The sequence below is a fragment of the Centrocercus urophasianus genome, unplaced genomic scaffold (assembly GCF_019232065.1).
Source record: "Centrocercus urophasianus isolate 14NV4802_14NV808 unplaced genomic scaffold, USGS_Curo_1.0 seq_60, whole genome shotgun sequence".
NCBI lineage: Eukaryota > Metazoa > Chordata > Aves > Galliformes > Phasianidae > Centrocercus > Centrocercus urophasianus.
Window position 1 is genome coordinate 454,240 of NW_024885200.1, and position 21,383 is coordinate 475,622.

Genomic DNA, 21,383 nt, shown 5'->3' on the forward strand with positions numbered 1-21,383 from the left:
TGGATGGATGGATGGATGGATGGATGGATGGATGGATGGATGGATGGATGGATGGGTGGATGCATGGATGGGTGGGTGGGTGGGTGGATGGATGGGTGGATGCATGGATGGGTGGGTGGGTGGGTGGGTGGAAGGATGAACAAGTGGATGTGAGAAAACCTGACCATAATTAACCTCCCCCAAACACTCAGCTCTGGTTGGTGAGAACTGCAGGTTTGTGCTCCCTGACCTTGATTAGCCTCATGATGTGGTTGTATGGCTGTGCTGCCACATAGAACGGTGGGCAGAACTGCCTTTTTGGATGGCTACTTAATCTGCTGTGAAATGACCGTGTCAGAGCCCAGACCAGGGTATCTCTGGAAGGGCCTACCTACAGTGCAAACTTACAGCATTGCGTGATGTTGCCAAGCCCAGCCAGTAAGGATGTTCTTTGGTGCTGGGTCACATTAGTTTCCCCTCTGCAGCTCTTTAGAGCACAAGGGTCCAGCACACCCTAGCCCATGCATGTGCCTCCCCAGAGCCTTGCTCCTGATGGGAAACAGGCTTCTGAAGTCTTTCCCTGCCTTCTTTTCTGGAGCAATCATCCCTACTAGAAGGGTGGCTGCTGTGCTGTGCATGATGCTTGGCTTTGTGCACAGAAATGCTATGTCACAAAGGGCCCAGAAAAATCTGGTAACTGCCTTTTTGAGGGCAAACCACAAAGAGAAGCCATAGCTCTCCAGCACAGGAAGAAGTGGGTGCTGCAGGCTCCCTGTGTTCCGTGTGACATTCAGAAGGGCTGCACCAAGGACGGTACAGACAATCTTTCTGCAGTGTGCTACTGTAGTGTTACTTGCTTTGGAGCTCCTCAGAAATGCAAGCCACAGCTCTATGTCTAAGTTTGGCAGAGCTGATTGCAGGAGTCACACTGAGGGTTTCAGTAGCAGCGGGCAGTGAGGATTGGGCAGTGAGACGTTAAGGGAAGAAAAACAAATACTTTGACTTAGGAGGACCTGTGTGACCTGATCTAGATGTTCCTGCTCCAGCAGGGGGACTGAACTAGATGATCTTTCAAGGTCCCTTCCAATCTCTGATATTCTGTGATTCTGTGATATGTTAGTTCACCTGTCAGCAAATGGGTGCACGAGGGAGATCATACTGCCATGCTACAGAGACATATTCAAGTCTGGATGCTTTTTCAAAGCTGAAACTCCTGGGATCTGAAGAAAAAGAGACTGGGAGTGCCATGATCTCTTATTTCAGGATAAGCTTTCTGAAAACGTGGTATGAGTAGCTGGGCTTAACAGCATGCAACAAGAAACTGCCAGAGCTACAGGCTGGTCTGACTAACGCAGATCTTTACCCTAAACCAGTTGCTGCCTCTACCGACACCAGGCTGATGGGGATCAGTAGATGTGTAATGAAAAGCCAGATCTTTTCTACCACCTGGGCCCACGCGATCTGCATCGGGTTGAATCAAGCAGGTTCTTTGCCTTGTGCCTCCCTGCTGGTGGCGAGGTGCGCAGGAGTGCATGGTGCTGCAGGCTCACTTCTGCACAGGCCAGCCATGCCAGGAAGCTCATTTCAATGCCTGTGCTGCAGAGTTCAGCAAGATATGTACTGCTGCTGAGGCAGGGAGATCCGTGTCTGCATTCTCCACAAGCAGCTCCAAGGTTGTGTGATGACATGTGGTCAGCAGGAGCCTTCACAGTGCCCAGCACTTACACTGCTGTGCAGCCTCCCTGCCAGAATAATTCCACTGCCCTCCAGCAAAGTGGGTGAGTTCTGCTTCGAAGCCTCCAGAGTCTTCTCTGCATCTTACCTCAGTATCTTCCTGAGTTTTGATGGAAATGGAAGCTTGTGTTTAAGCAAATGCTGCTGAAGGAACGTCCAAAAACCTAAGTGTAACATGGTTGCTTCCAATGAAAGAATTCTGGCTTAAATTTCAAAGAAAATTGATATATACTAAAACATAAACAATGTCCTGCCATGTTTGGAGGAACTGCAGGCAATGTTTTCTCCCTGCTGTCATACGCTAGTTTTACTCTCATCTTTTCCAATTATGGTGCTATTTTTCCACATATTTTCAGGCAGAGAGATCAGTGTGGTACCACAGTGCTGTTGAATTTATGCCTTCTGTGTCCTGCACTGTTCATATAAGCACTTGTCATGGGGCAGCAGGCAAGGTGCGATCTGCTCTGCCTGGGGGATGCTGAGTGTCATCCCACCTTCAGAATGCTTTGGGGACATCTTCTGCCAGGACTGAGCCCACGTGTGGGTGTGAGGGATTTCACAGCCCCTCAAAAATCATTTCATTCGCTCTCAACTTCAGTGCTGATAATGTAGACAGACTCCCCATTCACCTGTCCCTCCTGCATAAAAGGCTCTGCATGAACATGCACAACCATCCCTTGCCTGGACGTACTTTCTGGTATAGGAGTGCTCCACGATGGCCTTTGTTCAGTCTCTCCACTGCTGCCCCCTCTCATGAGCAGTGAGACACAGCTCGTAGAAGCTTGCTGTTAGTTTTCTTCAAGAAAGGGCATCTCTCTCTTGCACGTGTGTTTGTAGGACATCTGGATGGGTGAAAGCCCACCATCGATTCTGCTGCCCTCCCATCTGAATGGCAGTGACTGAATATGGGCATGGAGCTAAAGGGATTTTACCCTACAGCTCGCAAGAGGTTTTCCTCATTTTCTTCAGCTGGCATGCACTGTATCCAATGAGGAAAGCTAAGCCCTGTTCAGTCTGGCCAGGAACACGGCACTCCAAGCAAGGCCTGTCTGCATGGAACGTATCTGCAGCCCGGCGCAGCGCTGGGAACTGCCCCATGGTGGGAAGCACTGGGACCCAGAGCCCTTCCACTACTTCCACACAAAAAGCACCCTCTGCATTCCTCTCAACACTCCTCTACCTGTGCTGATTAAAGGCTATTATCCCCATTTCACAGAGCTGAAGTAAGTTGCCAAAGGCCATAGAGTGAATCAATGCTCACTGTGGATTAGAGTGCAAGAGAGGTGCGCCCTACTCACAAGCCTGCATTTCTTCCTCAAGTCTCTGCTGCATCCCTTTAGGGAATCAAGCAATTGCTTCAGCAGGCTATGCTAGAACACGCTAACGCAAAAATTAACACTGGCGAGTCAATGATATGCCACATCTTTACATCAGCAAGTTTGTGGCTGCTGCCTGAACTGCTTCTAACAGACTGCCTTCTACTCATCCACCACTTCTTGGCCTACCTTATGCCCACTCTCTCTGCATCTTTCTGTTCCCTCCTTCTATGCGTCTATCTCCCCAAGCCCTCTCTTTCACTCTTCCTTCTTCCCACTCTCCTCTCTCTGTGCCTCCCTTCTAGCCAGCTTGTTCCTCAAGACTTACCTGCATTGCCTTCTGAGAGCTTCCTATTGAAGATGAGATCTTTGGTTCAGCATGAGCGAAACGCTGGAAGAGCCTGAACCAAGTCCCATGTGTCTGGAAGCAGGTGAGTTCTCCTCTGTTTTGAAAATCTCTTCTGAGAGACTTGTGCTTGAGCCAGGTTCTATGTTATGTTTATCTACAGGCATCTTCCACTGAGAGCTTAGGAGTCAAGCACCCAGTTTCTTTCCTGTATTGTGCAACTCTGCAAACTACCCATAGGCAAGAAATTGTACTAGGAATCAACAGTGTGTGTTGAAGTTTACAGCACTCTGTTGTGATTCTAAAAATGCTCTGAAGTTGCAGCGCAAGGACTTAGTCTTTGTGGCCTCATCTTTTTGTCCTCCCTCTGCAAAGCCCAGTGGATACTGTGTCTACAGCCAAACCCAGCCCGGGGAGTCCTTTTAGGAGGTCCACAGTAGCTCACGAGTAAGAAATCTCTCCTTGCTCAAATTCTTTGCTGAAATTTTCTTCAGATTAATTTTTTATTGTTCCTTATGCGGTTTTCTTGGGACATGTTTTGCTTCTTCAGCCCTTCCTGGTAAAGAAAGCACTCAGTCTTTTAACCATTTTCTCCTGAAGGTCACCAAGATAAACACATTAGCCTTTTAACAGCCGTTTACCTCTGTGTATCTCATCCTCACTCTCTTTTTAAATGGCAAACTCCTAACACTAACAAAACAAGCTGTGTTAGTGAAGCAGTCTGGACAACCACCGGCCGTGTACAGAAAGCAAAAGCCAATCCCCCACGCCACCAGCAGCAATGACACTCTGTCTCATGGCTTCTTCTAGTGTTGTCCTAACAGTCAGAGAATCTTCAGCAAACTAGATTTTGTTCCAGACTGGCAAGAAAATTGTATCCTGACAGTGTATTCCATTCAAAATGTATGCTCCCTCAATAGACTCATCCCAAGAGATACGACCTAAAAGTGATCGGTGAAAAATTACTGAATCACAGAATCGTAGGTATGGGAAGGGACCTCTGCTGATCACTGAGTCCAACTCCCCTGCTGAACCACTTCCCTACAGCAGGTTACACAGGAAAATGTCCAGGTGGGTTTGGAATATATCCAGAAGAGACTCCACCACCTCTGTGAGAAGTTTGTTCTTTTGCTGTGTCTCCCAAAGTAAAGAAGTTCTTTCTCGTGTTTAGACGGAACTTCCTGGGCTTCAGTTTGTGCCTGTTGCCCTTTGTGCCTTGCTGGACAGCACTGAAAAGAGCCTGGCCCCATCCACATGATTCCCACCCTTTAGATATTTATGAACACTGAAAAGATCTCCAAATTCATTTAAATCCAACTACTTCCTGTGACACTGATAGAACAGCAGGTTTGTTGTTTTTTCTCAGAAAAACTGTCAAAAAAATCAAAAGGTGCTTGCAGTTTTGTTCTAGATAAACCCTTGTGTGTAATCCACGGTCAGCATGAGGATCCCTTCACTGGACTCTACACACACACCTGCACTAATTCTGGGCCGTAAGAAGAGGGCCACTGACTTGAAGTTGGCCAAGCTTAGAGTGCTGGAAAAAGTTTTGTGCGCTGCAGCTTCCCTCAGCTGCAGGAGAGAGTGACAAGGCTGCTCAAATACCACATAGCAAATTACAATTAGCTGCTGCCAGATTTCCATTGGCTTTGTGACATGTGCCATAGGATCTGGCAAAACATGAGAAACATTGGGGTGTGCTAAGAGCTCTGAGTCATAATTCCGTGCTGCCCTGAGGATCTTTCTGCCTCTTATATAATCCAGTGTTTGTTTATTCTTATTGCTTTGGAGATAATACTGCAATACGTAGGAACATCTACCCACAGGGAGTGCTGTTTCAGCAAGGTGAGTTCAATGGATTACTTCACTGCTTTTGCAACTGAAGTAGTTCAGACCTAGTTCAGTGGGTTATGCAGCTTCGTGACGAACACACATTTGGCATCCTTGGCTGGCTCTCACTAACATTCAGGTGAGGCCTTATCCAGGCTCCTTATATATTACCACAGGAAAGACTACCCATGGGAATCCTCCTAGCATCCTTCAAAGAAAGAGAGGTGAATGCCATAGCATGCAGGAATGGTCTTCCATGGTGACTCTGCTTCCCATGAGGACCCGGTCTTTATACTCAAGGTGGCAATGGAACTGGGGAGCTGGAGAAAACTCTATGGAACAGAGTGCAGGAAGTGTCACTTTGCAGCCAATCAAAGACAAAGAGCTTTAAGCAGGGAGATGTTCATATCAGACTCATGAGAGATAATTATGCTCAGATCTATTCCAACAAACAGAACAATAATCAGGACAATATTGGTCTGACAGCCTGCCTCTTCTGTTCCCTGAATTCCATCCTATTGCATCTATTCCATATATGTTCTACTCATCAGCATCCTCTGCTTACTTACATGTCTTGCTTATACATCTGCACAAACCCAGCCTCTATATTTCCTCTTTCGTATTTCCTCCTATACAACTCACTTGTTGGCTGTGAATGGCACCATCAGTGTGAACACCACCATCAAAGATGATGGCATTCTCCAGTTCTATATACCGGTCTCTGGAGGAGTTCTGTTTATGTCCATGCATGCATTACGACATAGATTCACCTCTACTCGCATGTATGGGCTTCCTAAAGAATGACTGCTTTGGAGACAGCATGAAACAGCAAATGGAATAGTCTACCACAGTTACCTTTTGCAAATAAAGGATGGTCCCTTTAAGCACAGCATAGAATTTCTTCCAACCTCTTCTTCCTCTGGGAGCTAAAAAAAATGAAGAATATCTAATTATACACATCTGCTTCTGACAGCGCTGCTTGACTTTCACATGTTTTTGCGTTTTGCAAAAAACCCTTTCCTGACCACCAGAGGCTGCATTTATGCCCACATCTCATACACCTCCAAGCTACTGTTTATGAATCGTTTGTCTGCAGGGAGATGTCAGTTTGAGAGACGTGGCTTGGGAGATGAAATCTCCCAGTGAGAACACAAGCAGCTCAAAACCAGAGACGAGCTGGTACAGAGCTACCAGTGGACATGTACGGGAAGTCTCTGCTCCTCCAAATCCAGGTTACCTGTTCTTTGGACGATATGCTTGAGGAGCAGAGACATTCCTTGACTTCTCTGGTTCAGATGAGTTAGGCAGACATAGCCTGGCTAAAACAGCTTCTCTCCACTGAGGAGGGAACTTTACCACCCACAGTCTTGATGGACTTGGTGAAAAAAAGCTTGCTGAAAACTGGAGAGGGGTGGAAGATGGGCCTGACTACATCACAAGAGAGCTGGTCCTCCAGGCATGGGCTACTAAGAAAGCGCTGGAAGCAAGGGAGGCCTTTGGTGGCAATCCTCTCTACTCAAGGTTTCAATTGGCTGCAATGAGTGGGCCATCTATATCAGCAAAAGTAGTCATCCAAGATTTAATTTCATTAATCACTGCTCATTAACAGTTCCCAAACATAATTCCATTTACTTTTCCTGTAATACAGAATACTGACAGCAGAGCTATGAAGCAACTTGTTGCCCAGCAGCCTGCATACATGGCAGCATATAGACAGGACCAAAACTTTGAAGACCAGATTGTCCCCAGAGTCAGCCTGGGGGGACAGATCTTGTGAACTAGCCTTGCCTGTTGCTCAGAGTGTAGGGTTTGGGGTTATGCCCATGAACAGGATGGAAGACCAGGTCTATCTGTGTGGGACAGGCACTGCTAGTGTCCTTGGCAGTGAGAATGCCTCAAAACACCCTCCTTGCCCTGTGCACTGGTGCTTATGCATCTGGGGGTCTCTTCTGTGTTCCCTGGGAGATAGTGAGAAAATGCCGCTCTGGTGGGAGAGCCAGGGAGAAGGCCAGGGCAAGGCTTTGTGACTGCCTGGGGCACGTCTCCTGTCCCATTAACACATACTTCTCTTCCCATCCATGTCTGCATGGGTTTTGCGCGTGAGGACACCGTGCTTGTAGGTGACTGCATTCAGCGCTTGGGGGATGTCCAGGAAGGGGTTGCTGCTGTCAACAATCCTTGTCACTTTCTTTGCACTGGCTCCAAATTTGTCGTCTACCAGCTCCGAGAGCGATTTCCTCAACTCGTCCTCATCACTTGGAAACAAATTCAAAGAAGACATTGAGTGGAGGACACATGGATTGGGTCACAGTGTGCCCTATCTGCTTTGGTCTTACAGGGAGTTAATTTATTATAAGACTAGCCAAAAAAGAAAAGGAAAGGAGACCCAGGGACTATAACACACCAAGTGTGCCAATGGTGATGATCTACATAGAACTGGGAGGAGTGTGAGTGGCAGGTGACTGTCCCAGAGCTCCCACTGTTAGGTTACTGAAAATGCTAAAGGGTTAAGTGCCTGTCTGAACACTAGGAGTCCGCAGACACTGCACTGCTGAGCACTCTGTGCCTTTCACAGGGAGAGTCCCCTACTCCCAGCCTCACATTCACAGCTCTGGGAGGTCTTTTGCTGAAGACCAGGTACGACAGGGGTTTATCAGCTTCTCCTTGTGAGACAGTTGCTGGGGCCTCCTAGATACCAAAGGAGGAATGTTTTCTGCATCTCTGAGGCACAAAAGCTCCACAGATATTAGGGAGATGGGGCACTTGGTCAAACAACTACAAACTCTAGAATAGGCTATGCATCCATCTCCATTTGTGGCCGGGAGACTTCAAGAAATGCTGGTGATTTCCATGAAAACCTGTCCTCGCACATCTCCTACTCCTGGATTCTGGACAGCAAGGGTTGGGCAGCTCAGGGAAACACTCAGTGACTCCTCCAAGCTTGCTTCTTCCTATTTGAAGTAAAATTTAAAGTAGCACATAGAAACTAGAACCTGTATGGGAAATGGTATTTCCCCAGCGTTCCCAGACATTAAGGAGGACAGCGAACAGGGATTTTCTGCCTTGTGTCTCACACGGTGGCATCTAAACGTCCTGACTAGATTAAATCAGGTTAGATCAGGTTGGGATCAAACCTCAAATGTGTGAGCAAGAAGGACCTGGGGGTCCTGGTGGATGAAAAACAGAACATAAGCCAGCAGTGCTCTCTTGAAGCTTGGAAGGCCAACGATATCCTGGGCTCCACCAGAAGGGTGGCAGCAGGGACAGAGAGGTGATCGTCCCCCTCTACTCTCCTCTTGTGAGGCGCCATCTGGAGTACTGTGTCCAGGTCTGGAGCCCCCAGTACAAGAAAGACAGAGAGCTGTTGGAGAGGGTCCAGAGGAGCCACAAAGATGAGCAGGGGGCTGAGCACCTCTCCTATGAAGTCAGGCAGAGGGAGCTGGGCTCATTCACCTGGAGAAGAGAAGGCTGTGAGGGGACCTCATTGCAGCCTTCCAGTATTTTAAAGGGGATTATAAACAGGAGGGGAATCAACTTTCTACTAGAGTGGACAGCGATAGGACAGGGGGGAATGGTTTTAAGCTCAAGGAGGGAAGGTTTGGATTGCACAGCTGCACACAGGGCTGTGGACGCCCCGTCCATCCGTGGAGGTGTCAAGGCCAGGTTGGATGGGGCCCTGGGCTGGTATTAAACTTGCAGGTTGGTGGCCCTGCCTGCAGCGGGGGGTTGGAACTCGATGGCCCTCGGGGTTCCTTCCAACCCAAGCCGTTCTGCGATTCTATATCCCACTATCTGGGACGCGAGCGCCTACAGCACATGGCTGGGCGTCGTAGCCAGGGATGCTTCACCGCCCAGACGGCCACAAAGCGGCGGCAGAGGGAACGAGGCACCGTCGGGCCGGGCGCTGCCGTCCAGCACCATCCTGGCGTCCCTCCGGAAGGCCGGGCGGCTGGCTGAGCGCTGCCCGCAGCGCCCGCTGCAGTCCCGCACGGCCCGGCCGGGCGGAGCAGCGGGGCTCCCTCTGCTGACCGCGGCCGCCCGCCGAGCGGGCCTGCGTCGCCGCTGCGGAGCCGGCTCCGGGGCTTTGCTCGCAGATTCGCCCTTAGATTGTTGTCACAGCGCTACCCGAGCCGGCCCCGCGGGGACACCCCGCCCAGGGGTCCTGTGGAACTAAGTTCTGCCCAGGCATTCAGAGGGAGGGAGAAGCGAGCAGCCTCCAGGCACTTCTCCAGGTGAACGTCGGGCAGTGGATAAAACGGCACAGAAGGTCCTGTTCGGTGCCACGGTGCTATGGAACAAGGCGGTCCTGTGCTGCCCCGTGGCCCCAGGTCTGCCCGGGCTCTCCTCGGGCGGCCGGGCGCTGGGAGCACGCCGCACCTCTGTGCCGGGATCCGGCCGTGCTGCAGGCATACGGCGGCAGCGCAGAAGGGGAAGAAGCGCAGTGGGACGCTGCCCTGGAAGCCGCCGTGAGAGCTGCTCCCAGACCTGCCACCTTTCAGGGCAACGGGAGGTGAGTCTGTTCTCTGTGTATGGCCGAAGGGGAACAGATTTATTTCATTTACTATCTTTATTAACGATTTGGTGGAGGAGACAGAGTGCGTCTCATCAAGTATGACATAAAAGCGGGTTGTGCAGTTGATACTTGGAGAGCAGGGGCACCAGTCAGAGGGATGGGAGCCTCGCTAAATGCAGCACAGAGCGATGCTAAGTACTGCACTGGAGTGGTCCTGCAGAAGGACAGACTGGAACTGACTGGGGAGCAGCTCTGCAGAAAAGGCCCAGGGGTTCCTGGCAAACAGCTGGACAAACATGAGCCAGCAGTACGGCCTGGCAGAACCAGAAGCCAAGAGCACTGTGGGCTGTATGAACAGTAGCACAGGGTGGAGACTAAGAGAAGTGACCACTGCCCTCTACAGCATACACAGACACAGCAACCAGTACTCGGCCCCAAATACAGGGAAGGCGTCAACAAGCTGGAGAGCTTAGCACCACCACGATGCCCAGAGGCTGAAGTACTTGGCTCTTGAGAACTGACTATGGGAAGTGGAATTGCTAGAAAAGAGATGGCTTTGGAGGACCTGATCACAACCTTCCAGAACCTGAGGGGGATACTGAGTGGACAGAGCTGGGCTCTTCACTATGGTACATGGCGGGAGGACAAGTGACAACAGATTTCAACTGGATAAGAAGAAAAGTCCCTCTTGGGATAATTAAGCATTGGTTCATGGACCCAGGGGATTCTGTGTGATCGCTACTGTTGCAGGTTTTCAAGATCCATCTGGACAAAGGCCTGAGCATCCTGTTCTGAATTCAGCATTGATCCCACTCCGAGAAGATGCTGGACTGCAGACCTCTTGAGGTCCCTTCAAGCCCAAGCCCAATTCTGTAATTATAGAAGGAAGGGTGTAGAAAATAAGGGAGGTTTCAGTGATCTAAATAACCCTATTTCCCGAGCTCTTTGAGCAAAGATCATGCTCTGAAGAACCTGGACAGGGCCTGCACTTTATGGATGTAGCAGTAAATAAAGGGGACATTCCCATTGTTTCCACTGTGCCTATGGACCCTGCACCCACAGACTGCCACCAACCTCCACGTCTGCTTTTCTGTCGAAATGAACCCAGCCTGCCTACATGAGGGACATTGGTGCTTAAGGGCTTGGCAGGAAACGTTCTGGAAACTTCTAGAGTTAAAAACAGGATTTAAGACCTACCAGCTACATTGAAAAATACTCTCTCAAATACTTAACATATACTTACATGGCCCACTCCAGCTTCTCATTCTTGATGGAGTTATACAGTGTCTGCAACAAGAACATGCTATTAGCTGTGTCTCTCATGGAAGACATGCCTGGGTTGTGGAGATCACATCCTCTACACACTTATCTGTGTTCTCTGTGTTATCTGTGTTCCTTTCCTTGGAAACCAACCTGGAGAAGTATGTACTAGTGAGCAGGACAGCTGCTGTCCTAATAGACCATTTTCTGTCCATGAGCCACACAAGGGATTGGACTGGACATGTCAGCAGCAGAGAGGTAAGGAGACATCCTTGCTCAGGTGCCCATCTGTGATACTTCTGCCTAATTATAGGTACTGCATCTAGAGAATTCTGGCCTACACAAAGTTGGTAAAAGAAACTGGGGTACATGAAGACACCTTCCAATATCTCAGCTCAGGGCAGTGTGGGCTTGTGCACTGCCCTGAGAAGCAGGAGAGGGACAAATAACTTTGGGGTTCAGTTTTTCCAGTTCTTCCTGTGCAGAATTCCAGTGACTCCTCTGATGCACTGGGAAAGAAGAAAAGAACTAGGGAATCAGAATGCAGAAGCGGCCTCAATACACAGGAGGGTGTTAGGGTGAGGATAGTGGGACAGGTTTTATCTAAAGCTCACTGTGACAGCTCTGATGTGGCTTACTTCCATACTGTAAAATCCAGACCAGGCTGTGGCAGGCGCAGACAGTGGTGGTGGTGTTAAACCACATAAAAAGAGAAAATACAAACTTCGCAGTGTCTGAGCAATCTCCCTTGGTACTCAGCTAGTTGCACTGGAGCAGTACACTTAATTACATGGAATGGAAGGCAGAGAAAAGTATCTATGCCAGATGGCTATATTTCTGGGGAGTGTTTTGTTCAATATGTTGGCTGGTGCGTCACAGAACTACCATGGTGGAAAGGGACCCCTGGGATACTCTGAGAGCAGATAAATCCCTGGATAATCTCGATAAAACACCAACAGGGAACAGAGCTGTGATGGCTCCCTGCAAGTTAGCAGAAGGTGTCCATTTAGGCTGCAGTTCTTCTAATAAAGTAAATGCATGATGGAAAATGCTGATTGTCATAGGAGGACTAGGTGGCACTACAATAATAATATCAGCATCCCACTGTCTAACGTGTGTCACATTACCTTCAGCAAGTCCTTTGCAAAGTCCTTCCCATCGTTGAGCCCATCCAGGTTTGTTATGAACTGTTGACACGACATCTTTTTGCCAATGTTCTGCAAGGCAAAGAAGCAGCTTATTAAACTTCTGGAAAGTTTTGACTTCAGTGAGACTGTTTTTTAAAGAAATATTTTATATATAGTAGCTCAAAGCTAGAAGGGGGCATTCTGCTCTGACTTTCTGTTGGGCTCTTTGATTTCTTTCCTCATATCCAACAACATTCAAACATTTCAAATTTCTTTTTATAATGATGGAGATAAAACACCTGAAAACAATTCCAGCTCTTGCTCCAAACTCTCTAAGTGATCTTATCTAATCTCTGGCCTCCAGGTAGGCCTTGGTACAGAAACTGTGCCTCAAAACTCAAGACAAGTGCTCAGACTCTTGTAAAGTAGTGGAACTTGAGTGGGCCTCAAAGCCTATAATGTGTGAAAATGTGGGAGCATGCAGTATCAACATCTGAAGCACTGGGAAATGACTTGTCTTTGATGGGAACTTATTTTTGGTTGCTGTTACAAAGAGATCTAGTGACCATGTGAACTTGCATGCTATGGTGTGTGAGGGCGATGCCCAGATACTGGGACAATCTCATGACTGAAACATTATCGTCACTCATCACCAACTAATGCCACAGTGACAATTTGGTGCTGGAGCTGCGAGGTCATCTGGCATCCCTGATATCAGTCTGCAGCACCTGTTTTCCCTTACTCCTCACAATAGCCAGGTGAGTCACTTTCTCATCTTGCAAGGGTTGAGGGGCTGGAGGGAAGTGGCTCTTTTCTTTGCCTTCCCCTGCAACCAGAGCTCTCCAGAGGACTGCGACAGAGGTGGGGAGGAGCCAGTGAGTGCTGTAGGGTTCAGAAAAAGGAGTCGGATACTACAAAGAAAGGACAGGTGTTTCTAGCATCACATCATATTGCAGCTTCCACACCCTGGAGTGAGTCCCCAGGAACAGACTTTGTGGTGATAGAGCATGGAGTGCACAGTGCAGTTAGTGAGGTGACATGAGGTACCACCAGTGGTCCTAAGGATCCTGGTACCATCCTGATGCTTGAATGGGACCTGCATCAAGGTGCTGATAGACCTGGGAGGAGGGATAAGAGCAGCTGAGCCAGGACCCCGCTTAGAGATTCGGTGAGAAGGGCCTTGCAGGGAGAGAATAAAGCTGCAGCAGACAACATAGGAGGTGCCATACAGAGAAAAGTGTCTTCTCTGTGCAAGATAATAACCTCTTGAAAGAGACCAACACCAGAAGCCCAGCAGATCTGAGGGATTTGTCCCCAGGAGAAGGCATCAGCAAAGAGCGAGGCCCTGGGGTTAACCTACAGCAGACACACCATACCAGCCACCTGTGACTGCAGGCGTACTCTTCGGCTGTACAGGGAGCTGATGCTGCCTTCAAGCAGCTCTGCCTGAAACTCTATAATTATGCCTCCTGTTGATGCCAGCTCCAGATGAACTGGCACCCCAGAGATCAGGGAAAAGAGGAATAAAGTACTGTACTGAATCTGCAGTGCCTGGGGACTGCAGACAGCACAGTGTGGTGCAGCATGAGGATCAGCCATCTCAGGGGCTATTGCCTAGAACGGGACCCCATAGCTGGCTGCTCCTGCAATCCAGAGCTCTGTGGGGGGTCCAGACACGGGAACATGCAGGGAAGACTGCAGACATGCTGTGTTTCTTCAGCAGGGGAGGGGAAGTTTGTGTACTCGCTGGCTAGTGAACAGGGTGAGTGAGCATGTAAAACCCACAGCAATGAACCTGCAGGATGGAGGAAGGTTGGAAGTGAGGAAGGAATGTTGCCTGAGACCTTGAAGTACCAAACCTGGCTCTTTCTCCTGCATGAGAAGATCTCAGAGCCCAAACTGAGACAGCAGCAGCGCTGTGAAAAAGCAGCTAATTGCTGAGCATCCAGGGAAGATGAAATCATACCCTTCCTCTGACAACCAGAAGAAGTGATGAAAAAGCTCCAACAAGGATGTTAACACTGTGAATCAGCTTGTTGGACCAGGCTGTCAAAGCACTGCAGAACCAGGGGCAGGACACAGGCTGCTGTCAGAAGGATTGTGCACAGGTTGCTGTGGTGGTTCAGACGCAATACCTCACATCAGCAATATCTTAGCACATCAGCTTGCTGCTCCGAGGCAGGGGCTGGAGCCAGCTACTCAAATCTATTGCCCTGCAAGTGCTTCCAAGTCAAATCCAGCAGAGCAGAGAAAACAGAAAAGTGCTCCAGGGCCTGTACTTTTCAGCTTCAGTTGATCAATACTTGCAAAGAAACTGTACTGTGATCCCAAGTGTCTCATAATGGACAGCAGCAGCACCAGGAACTGCCTGAGCTTTCACATATTACAGTTGTATTCAGCAAGTATGAGGAATCCCAGGAACAATTCCAGAAGGGGATACCACGAGGGCAAAGTGGGCTGCCTTCCTTCCTATGCAGTAGGCCATTCAAGATTCTGCTGAATCCGTCAGCATGACCACCATGTGTTTACATAATCTTCCAGGGAAGCAACTGCACACTTCAGACATCAGTGTTCTGATGTTCTATGTCCCTTGGGCAGGGAGATGTGCTTTTTAATTTCTGGTCAGACAAATAGATGGGGGCATTTTGCTTTTTTTTATGATACACTGGTCACATATGAGCTAAAAAACAAGCCAGCAAAGCTGCTTCATGGTGCCACATAGCCACTATTTTTGATATGTCCTCCTGGCAGAAAAGATTTTATCCCATCTTCACTTGCTCCAGGCCATGCAACAAAGCGTAAGAAATCACTGTGAGGTGATCACTTGGCACTGTGATGTGCTTAGATAGAGGTGGAGTGAGTGAACAGGCTAAAATAGATGAGGAGTGATAGAAAGTCAGATGAATGGGTAGGATGGGTAAGGGAGTGGATGGGCAGAGATAGATGGCTGCGGTGGATGGGAATGGACGGATGCAGAGATAACACACACGACAGTGGTTAAGAGTGTATAAGAATGAATTGGGAAAGATGAGGTTGATCTGATAGTTGGTACACAGGGCTGATTAACACAGTTCAATTCCTATGTTCACAACTGGGATCTTGCTGCTTCTTTGCCACAGCTGACTCATCCAAGACAACTGCAGTGTTCAGGTTGCCTCTTCCAACCTTTGAAAGACACTGGGCTGTAGCTAAGTGTTATTTGGCTCTTGAAAAGTCATGGCATCAGGAGGCTGGGCAGGTACATATGGGTGAGGGAACACTGAGTGCTGGGTGAGGAACACTGGGAAAAGCCCCGGGAGGAAGAGCAGCTTGCTGGGGGCCAGAGGCTTTCTGGCCTGCTCCTTACAGCCCTCCCTCTTAAGGTGTTAAAACATTTGAGCTGGAGGCCCTGGGCATCAAACAGCTACGAAGTGGTGAGTGGAGTGCATCTCCTGTGAGCTCCCCAGCATGAGCACCCTGCCCTGAGAAGGCCCTGCTTTTTACTTGGGCTTTCTTGGCCTCTCCCAAATACTCATCTGTGAAAAAAGAAGGGGAAGGTAAAGGGCAGGGTAAGGGAAAAGAGGAATAACACAAAAAACAGAAGCTAAACTTATGCTTCAGCATGAGGTGAGGACTGTTGGTCTCACTGGGCTGAAGGATTTGATAGAGAGTCTGTTTCAGGTTGCAGAATCAAAATCGACCTTCTGCAGAAAATGATCCTGCAGACTCTGGGTGCCGATGACTGCTGGACCACACAAAGCTGCTCTGGGCAGAGTGCTGCCACTCTCTAGGTGGCTTCAGCAGCTGCTTGTAAATTAAAGCCCTTCAGCTCTCAACGCCCTACTGACACAACAGAATCTGTAGCACCAAGTCATAAGGTTGGCTTAAAGGAGAGTATCACAGGGTTTGTAAGACTAATAGCAATGGCTGTGGGGTTGGGACCTGCGAAGGATCCCATTTCATGCTTTTTTCAGTGGCCATGAGAGCTGCTGGTTTGCTTTTTGAATGGAAGGCTTGTCACACCACAAGGTGACTCTAGGAGCTAGGCTTTGGCACAGTACTTGGTACTCTTCAACAAAATATAACCTGAATGCTGGTGATGCATAGGTGTTAATTTGTCACTGTCTTTGGGTGGCCAGCTGTTCTGAACAGGGAGAAGGAAGTGCATTGAAAAAGAGACATCCCAAAGCTTTGCATATGAGGGACAAAGATGGAGGAAAAGAGTGCTTTGTTGTGAGATCTCCTGGAGCTCAAATGGCACCAGAGCACGGTACTGAGTTGCAACAACCTGATTTATATTGTAAGGTTTGCAATCCTGCTGGGTTTTAAACAGCAGGAATCCTGTAATTCTATAAAAATGGAGCATCTCATTTTAAAGAAGTACATTTCCTGGGCGGTTTGGAAACAGCATCTGAGTGTGCCAGCAGTATTGTTAGCAGTACTAAATCAGAACTCCAGTGTGACCACGTGCAAATCTCATGTTTTAAAGCCAGTCTCGTTAGGTTGAGGCTCAGGCTCAGTGTATATCACTGCTGGAATGGAGAAGGAGCCCACTGTGAAGACACTGCTGTATACAATCAACCCTTTACCAAAACACCCCCATTCTCCTAATCCGAGGAATTTCCAACTGTGTGGCAGAGGAAAACACTGAAACAGACATACAATATTACAGCGAGAAATAAAAAAATGAGTGATATGCAATACCATGACAGCATCTTCAACAAAACAACGGGTGAAAGACAAGTCACACAGCCCCAGGTACCCCGCAGCTTGGGGAGGCTTCTTTGCACAAGGAAAATTTCTTGTGACTCAGATCACCTGCTAATGGGTTGCCGAGGAGTGAAGGACACTGCACAATGACTTAGGAATCCGGACAAACAAAATGCCTTTTTTTTTTTTAAACACAGAAAAAAAACAAGTCAAATGCTAGTGCTTTAAAGCAAAACACTAGAACGACTGCACTTACCACCTGGTAAAGGGTTAAAGAGCAGAAAGAGAGGTTCCAGGAGCAGAAGGAAGAGGGGAAAAAAAAAAAAAAAAAAAAGAGGAGGAGAAGAAATTAATGTTACACAGAAAAAATAAAGAGAAGATTTTTTCAAAGAAAAGCTCAGGCATTTCTATATCTGGTCAAAAGAAAGCTGTATTTTTCCTTGCTTAATTAGCGTGTGATCATTTCTTCTTACCAAACCTATTATCAATGAAAAACGAATGCTTCACAAGTGCACCAGTGGTATCATCACCATTAGGCACTGGTAATGCCTTTGCATCTATGCCACCACAGATGAGGAGCATCCATGTGGTGCCCTCACCTGTACAGTCTGAGGCTCCCTTTAAAGGTGATTATAAGCCAGTCTGCAAATAAATCAACGTTATGTCCTACTGCCACCTTATTAAAAGCATAATGAAGAGAAAATCAGGGCAAGTCTCTGAAGATGCACGATGAATTGTTACCAGTTGGAAGCAGAAGAGGACTGTGGTAATACAGCTTGGAAATCAATGGGGCTGTGGGGCAGAAAAAGGGACTAAATCTAGCATAGGTTTCACATGTGCAGTCTGCAGTAACAAGCCTTCTCCACTCCGTGGCTCCATGCCTAAGTTCTCAGAGGTGAAAGAAGGAGCTTCAGTGAGCTGAGACTCAAGCAGCTCCTCTAGCCCTGGGCACAACCTGCTGCAACACTGTCTGCACCAGAAGGCTGGACAGCAGGAAGGACAGCAGTCCCTGCAGCCTTCTGCAGCAAGCAGGGCACAGCCTCTGCACTCCCAGCTGCACGTCACAGCCATCCAGCACAACTAGTGAGACCTATGCCCAGGCCCACCTCTCCCTCTGCAGTGACTCTTCCTACCATTCTGCTCTCTTTGTTACGCGTTAGCAACAACCCAGCTGACCTTTTAGGAACAAATCCAATCTATGTACAGCTGTGAGAAGATACCTCACAGCCTCTGCGGTTTTCCAGTCGCACCTGTGGGCAGTAAGCTCTGCTCGCCCTGTTCTTTGTCTGATGCTCTCCAGTTGCTGTCTGCAGTGTCTTGGGGAACATCTGGGAATTACTTCACGTTCTGGGAATGAAAGATCAGATCTGGTCCTGTACGAAACTAATGACTCTCTTGCAGCAGTTTTGCAGATGAGAGAAGCCTCGTGTTTCTGCATCAGAAGAAAAAGCAGCACACTTGGAGCTGCTGTTTGCTCCACTGCAGAGACCAGTGCTGAATGACCTCCCCACGAGAGCTTCTGGAGCAGAGCTGATGCATGCAGTAGGTTCTGGGAAGAGAGCTGCACTGCCTGTGCCTATGGAGGATAACTGATGTCAGATGTGCCTTTGGCTTGAGCGTGCAGTAATACTAAGAGAAGGGCTGTCCTAGGGCTACACCTGGCACCCACAGTCCCTATGGAGCTGGTCAAAGTACTTGTGTCCAATCTATCTCGGTTTTCCAGCAGTACACACTGCACAACGGAAAAGACCTCTACACTCAGAAGGAAAGAAGGAAGGATACATCTCCAAGTGCTACTTACATGGCCATGGAGGTCTGTGTTTAGCAGCATCAGGGCACAGGTGAGTGTATGAACCCCATCTGAAACACACAATAGTCAGACAGCTATTTTTGATCCTCTTCTCACTTAGTTTCTGTTTGCTCTATCTCAGCAGCCCATTCATTCTGAAAACAGAGCTAGTTGCTATGTCTTTGGACTTTAAAGAACACTTATTTCTTTCAACTGCATATGGTAGTTAAAAAAAAATCTGTTTTCCCCTCAGACTTTACTTATTCCTTAAATCATCACCAGCGAACAGGTTTGAAATCAGTTTTGTCAGTGGCTCTCTTAACATCTGACCTTTTCCTGAATCCATCTCCTCTTACTCCATCCCCATTTCAAGCCAACAGCATTGCAGAATGGAGCAGAGACCCTGCTGCTTTAAGCTAGTTTCCCTCCACTGACCACAGTCATCACACTGGTTTCCCCTGAAGTCTTTAGCCACCACTTCTGAGCTCAGCAAAAATGATTACTGCAAACGAGTGTCGCATTTTTGGGTCTCTCTTTTTTTCCTTCCACTTGAGACAGTGCAGCACCCTCTTCTGTACCAGGCAGCCTGGTGACTTGTTATTTCAAAACCATGCTGAGCCCTTCAGCTGCTCCAGGTCAAGAAACCTGTCTGCTTCCACACCACCTCACAACATGCATGGACCACACAAGGGGGTTGGGGTGCTCCTCCCTGGGCACCTTATGCTCAAGGCCAAGCTCCAAACACTGCCAGCTAAAGGCAACCAAACACGCAAGAGCCCAGGATGAAGGCAGCTGAGCACATGAGCTTGTTCCCTTTCTGGGAAGAATTGTGGTGTGTGAGGAATGAAGGGTTTCTTGTGGGAACATCTCACACCTCTGTTCCAGGTCTGACAATCCCAGGGCTGTGCCATCACAGACGTCCCCTTCAAGAGGGAATCACCTCTTAATAAAGGCACTTCCTCAAATCTACAGAAGCAGTTTCATTCTTGGAACAAAGTGCCTACTTAGAGCATATTCTGGAGCCTCTGTGGAAGATTTTGGGCTGACATCTTCGCTTGGCTTCATTGACTTACTGGGGCAGGTAGATCATGCGCTCCATGGCCCCAAGGTGGAGCTGGTGTCCCAAAACCTGCTGCTGGGCTCCATCACATCGACATCTTTTTACTAGAACAGTGTCTCAGCACAGATGTATAACTCTTCTGGATCTGGGCTGTATCAGAGTAAGAAGGCACTAACAGTCTGTCCAAGACACAAGTGTCTGGGAGAAAAGCCTACCACCCCACTCAGTGGTCAGTGGCCTCTTCCACCTCTGTTTTCAGTGTCCTGTCAAGCAGGGCGAAGCGCTTTTGGTGTTGCAGTAGTTGTTCTCCATCAGAGGAAGAGTTACTGAATTAGCACGCAGCAGTGTCCCAAATCGTCTTAGAGGGCTGCAAGGCCTTCATGACGACCACGTCAGTTTTAGACCAGATTGCCTTGGCTTTATCACGCCTCTATGTCCATGGAGTATCACAGCCACAGGTGTTTCTTTAGATGTCTAGATAACACGTACTGGCTCAGATGTCACTGTGCTGGAACACCCCGTGCCAGTTCATGCTGGACACAACAAGGAACTGCTTTCTGAGGAGAGTGAGCCCTTGCAATAGGTTCCTTAAACCACTGCACATCTAATGCATACTTTTGTAGTGTCCTGCTGAAGGTGTGAACTGTAAGAGCTTTGCTTTCCTCTAGACCTGTCACATACTTATTGTATTGAATTACAAGCGTATTTTTCAAGCCCCGTTCACTTCCAGCACTGAGTGCAGCTTTGTTTTGCTCAGGACTCACTTCCTTTGTATTTGGTCTTCAGGGTGGTACTGCCCAGCCTTGTGACACGTGCCACTATCATCATAAGGCATGCTGTAGCCATGAACATTAACAATGTCATGAGAGTGGTGGCAGTCGTGTTTCAGTTCCACTTTTCCTTACTCTGAAGAGTTTTGTCTTGTTTAGGGTTATAACATTTTCAAATCAGGGCCTACCAGAAGCAGTGACACCTTGACTGAGGGCCATGCAGTTGTTGAGGAGTTCAATCTTCTCAGTTCCTCCTTTTGTTTTTCCTATTAGCAAGTGCTTTTCACACGTCGTTACAACTGGGATCTAACTTCTGAACAGTTGTCATACTGTGGCTCTGTCACAGCTGCTGACATTGGCAGCTGTGTAAACTTGTGTTGCCACAGCAAAGCTTGCATGCTGTTTGCCTACTCTGCCCTCTCAACGCTCTCCTGTTTATAAGGTATGGGATGGAGCCAGAGATCTGACTGCCTTGCGCTCCAGCTCAGCCTCTGCTCAAGCAGGAGTGCACACAGTGGGTGTAGGAAACATGAGGACAAGACGAGGAGGAAGGGTCCCAAGGCCCTTGTCTACAGGTTAGAGATGAATGCAGTAGAGTTGAGGATCACATTTGGGAGACCTGATGAAGAGAAGTCAAGATTGGCCTACAGCTAAACATCTACAGGTGGAGAACCCCTTCCAGGGAAGGTCCTCTTGGGATCAGTATGAGAGAACATCACATGCACATGTAAAGCAAACCTAGGGAAATGAAATAAACCTAGACGTCATCCAGCTAAACTTATACTTTACTCAGCTACCGCAGACAAAAGCAAAGAGGTCATTCTGCTTCAGAGAAGTTTGTGGCAGAATAACTCCAGGGTTTATGTGACACTGGGCAGGGCTACTCCTTGGCAAGGCAGCTCTCAGGCCCAACTGCCACATTCTAAGCTGAAGAGGGTGGAGAAGGAACAGCCAGCAGTTCTGTGATGCT

General features: G+C 48.4%; 1 protein-coding gene across 1 annotated transcript in view; it reads right to left on the bottom strand.

The window, feature by feature from the left end:
• Positions 1-21,383, bottom strand: part of PSD2 (pleckstrin and Sec7 domain containing 2) — a 73,328-nt gene that overhangs the window by 6,463 nt on the left and 45,482 nt on the right. Inside the window, exons 8-12 of the mRNA XM_042836435.1 lie at positions 18,596-18,654; positions 12,106-12,195; positions 10,962-11,005; positions 7,270-7,460; positions 6,061-6,131 (exon numbers count right to left, since the gene is read on the bottom strand). Coding sequence (XP_042692369.1) covers positions 6,061-6,131; positions 7,270-7,460; positions 10,962-11,005; positions 12,106-12,195; positions 18,596-18,654 — 455 coding nt within the window. The remainder of the gene's footprint in view (positions 1-6,060; positions 6,132-7,269; positions 7,461-10,961; positions 11,006-12,105; positions 12,196-18,595; positions 18,655-21,383) is intronic.